Source organism: Pteropus vampyrus, unplaced genomic scaffold (genome assembly GCF_000151845.1).
Source record: "Pteropus vampyrus isolate Shadow unplaced genomic scaffold, Pvam_2.0 Scaffold1332, whole genome shotgun sequence".
NCBI lineage: Eukaryota > Metazoa > Chordata > Mammalia > Chiroptera > Pteropodidae > Pteropus > Pteropus vampyrus.
In genome coordinates, this window is record NW_011890113.1 from 1 (window position 1) to 1,854 (window position 1,854).

At 63.1% G+C, this 1,854-nt stretch overlaps 1 protein-coding gene across 1 annotated transcript in view; it reads right to left on the minus strand.

Annotated features, from left to right (window-relative positions):
* Positions 1-594: 594 nt before the first annotated feature.
* Positions 595-1,854, minus strand: part of LOC105310174 (serine/threonine-protein kinase LMTK3-like) — a 4,079-nt gene continuing 2,819 nt past the window's right edge. The window contains exon 3 of the mRNA XM_023526605.1: positions 595-1,109. Coding sequence (XP_023382373.1) covers positions 1,093-1,109 — 17 coding nt within the window. The 3' untranslated portion in view covers positions 595-1,092. The remainder of the gene's footprint in view (positions 1,110-1,854) is intronic.

Here is a 1,854-nt window from a genome sequence, read left to right on the forward strand (position 1 = left end):
ATGGGTGGGGGCCGGGACTGGGCTGGGGAGACAGGGGGCTCACAAGGACAATGCCAAAGATGCCCACGGAGAGATTCGGTTAGGGGGAAGGCAAGAGGTGAGCATGTCAGGGAGGTGGGTGGTCACGTGGACAAACAGGTGAGCTGAGGCAGAGCCACCAGGGGCAGGGAGATAAATCCTGGTCTTCGAGGGACAGGCAGCGCCATTCTGAGAAGCCAGGAGGGATGTGGTCATCCGGTGTGCGTGCCGGTCACTTCTGGGCACGCCCCCTCACCAGCCCTGGCCCTGGCACCGCCTCTGGCCACCACCACGGGCCACCTGGTGGACACACGGCTCTGACCACAACCTGCCACGTTCCCCAACCCTCGCCGGCTCCTTGTCACCTCTTGAATTGCAAGTTGAGGCCGCAGCCGAGGTCGGTGATGCCAGCAGCAGACAGGACATGGAATCCAGGGGAAGCCAGGGCCCCTCTGCCTTTCTGAGCCTTGATGTCCCCGTCTGTCAAACGGGGCGGTGAGGACGGCGGCTTCTCCTGGGCGGCACCCACTCCCTGCAGCCACCCTTTTTCGCTCCCTGAAACATACACAGGCCCCGTGTTCCTCCAAAAAGTTATTTTTGTCTTTTTTAAATAATGTGAAAATGCCACGCGAAGGTTTGAACCAGAGGCCCCCCCAGGGGCCAGGCTGGGGCGGGGAAGGGGAGACGCGAGATGGGGGGGTCCAGGTCCCCAAAGCCTGCAGCCCCGTCTGGGGCCGGGAGTGGGTGAGGAGGGGCCTCCGCTGTGCCGAGGGGCTCCAGGCCCGAAAGAGTTCAGTTCAGTTCCAATAAAGGTGGCTCTCCAGGGAGGGGCGAGGGGCTTCCTGCCTCATTTGGCACCGAGGGGGTCAGGGGCGTCAGGGGACCCGTCAGGGAGGCTGGGGGGTGGGGGGCCAGGGCCTCCCGTTTGGCACATGGTGGGGGAGGGGGAGGGCCCAGCCTCAGGGGCCTCCCCAGAGGCGGCGTCTGTGGTGGTGGCAGTGGCTCCGTCATCCACAGAGGATTCTACTCTCAACCCCTCTTCTGGGGGTGCAGGGGGCTCAGGTCTTCGGGAGGTCAGTTCTCCACGGGGCCTGAGGACAGAGGAAGTGGACAGAGAAATGGAATTACTGGGCAGATAGATTCATGGCCTCTGGCTCGCTCCGAGTGAAAGCAAAGGCCTCACTGTGGCCCACGAGGCCCACCCCAGGCTGCCGAGCCCCTTTTCCACCCTCACCTACCCCCTCCCCTTCATTCACATCCTCTGCAGCCACACTGGCCTCACCGTTCCTTCCGGGCCCCAAGCACAGTCCTACCCCAGGGCCTTTGCACATGCGGTTCCCAGTGCGTAGGACCCCATTTCCTTAGTCCTTCCCTTGTAACTCGGGCCTGGGAGGGAACGCCTCCTCAGAGGCCTTCCTCGGCCATTCGCCGTCAGGGGGGTGCCCCCTCGCCCCGCCCCCCACAAGTCACTCTATCTCACTGCACTGTGGTTGGCTTTCTTCACATTCTTCCTCGGCCATCGTCGAAGAGCTCCCCGTCCGCTTGTCCCTCTAGGACGTAAGCTCAGGGGGGACAGGTCTGTGTTCGGTCACTGTTGCATTCCCGGCATCCAGCACAGGGCCTGCCACAAAACGCCCTCCCACCGAGCTTTCCCGTGACCCCTCCTCTCTCAGTGGAAGGAAGCTCCCCTCCCCTCCCCCACTGCACAGGTCCAGAAAACCAAGGTCTGCGGGGCGGTGCATTTCGCCTCGCTCTCCACCCCACACCAAGTCGCTGCCCTCACTCTTTGTCTCCAGGCCTCAGCTTCCTCCTCTTTAAATAGGAAGCGTGACCCTC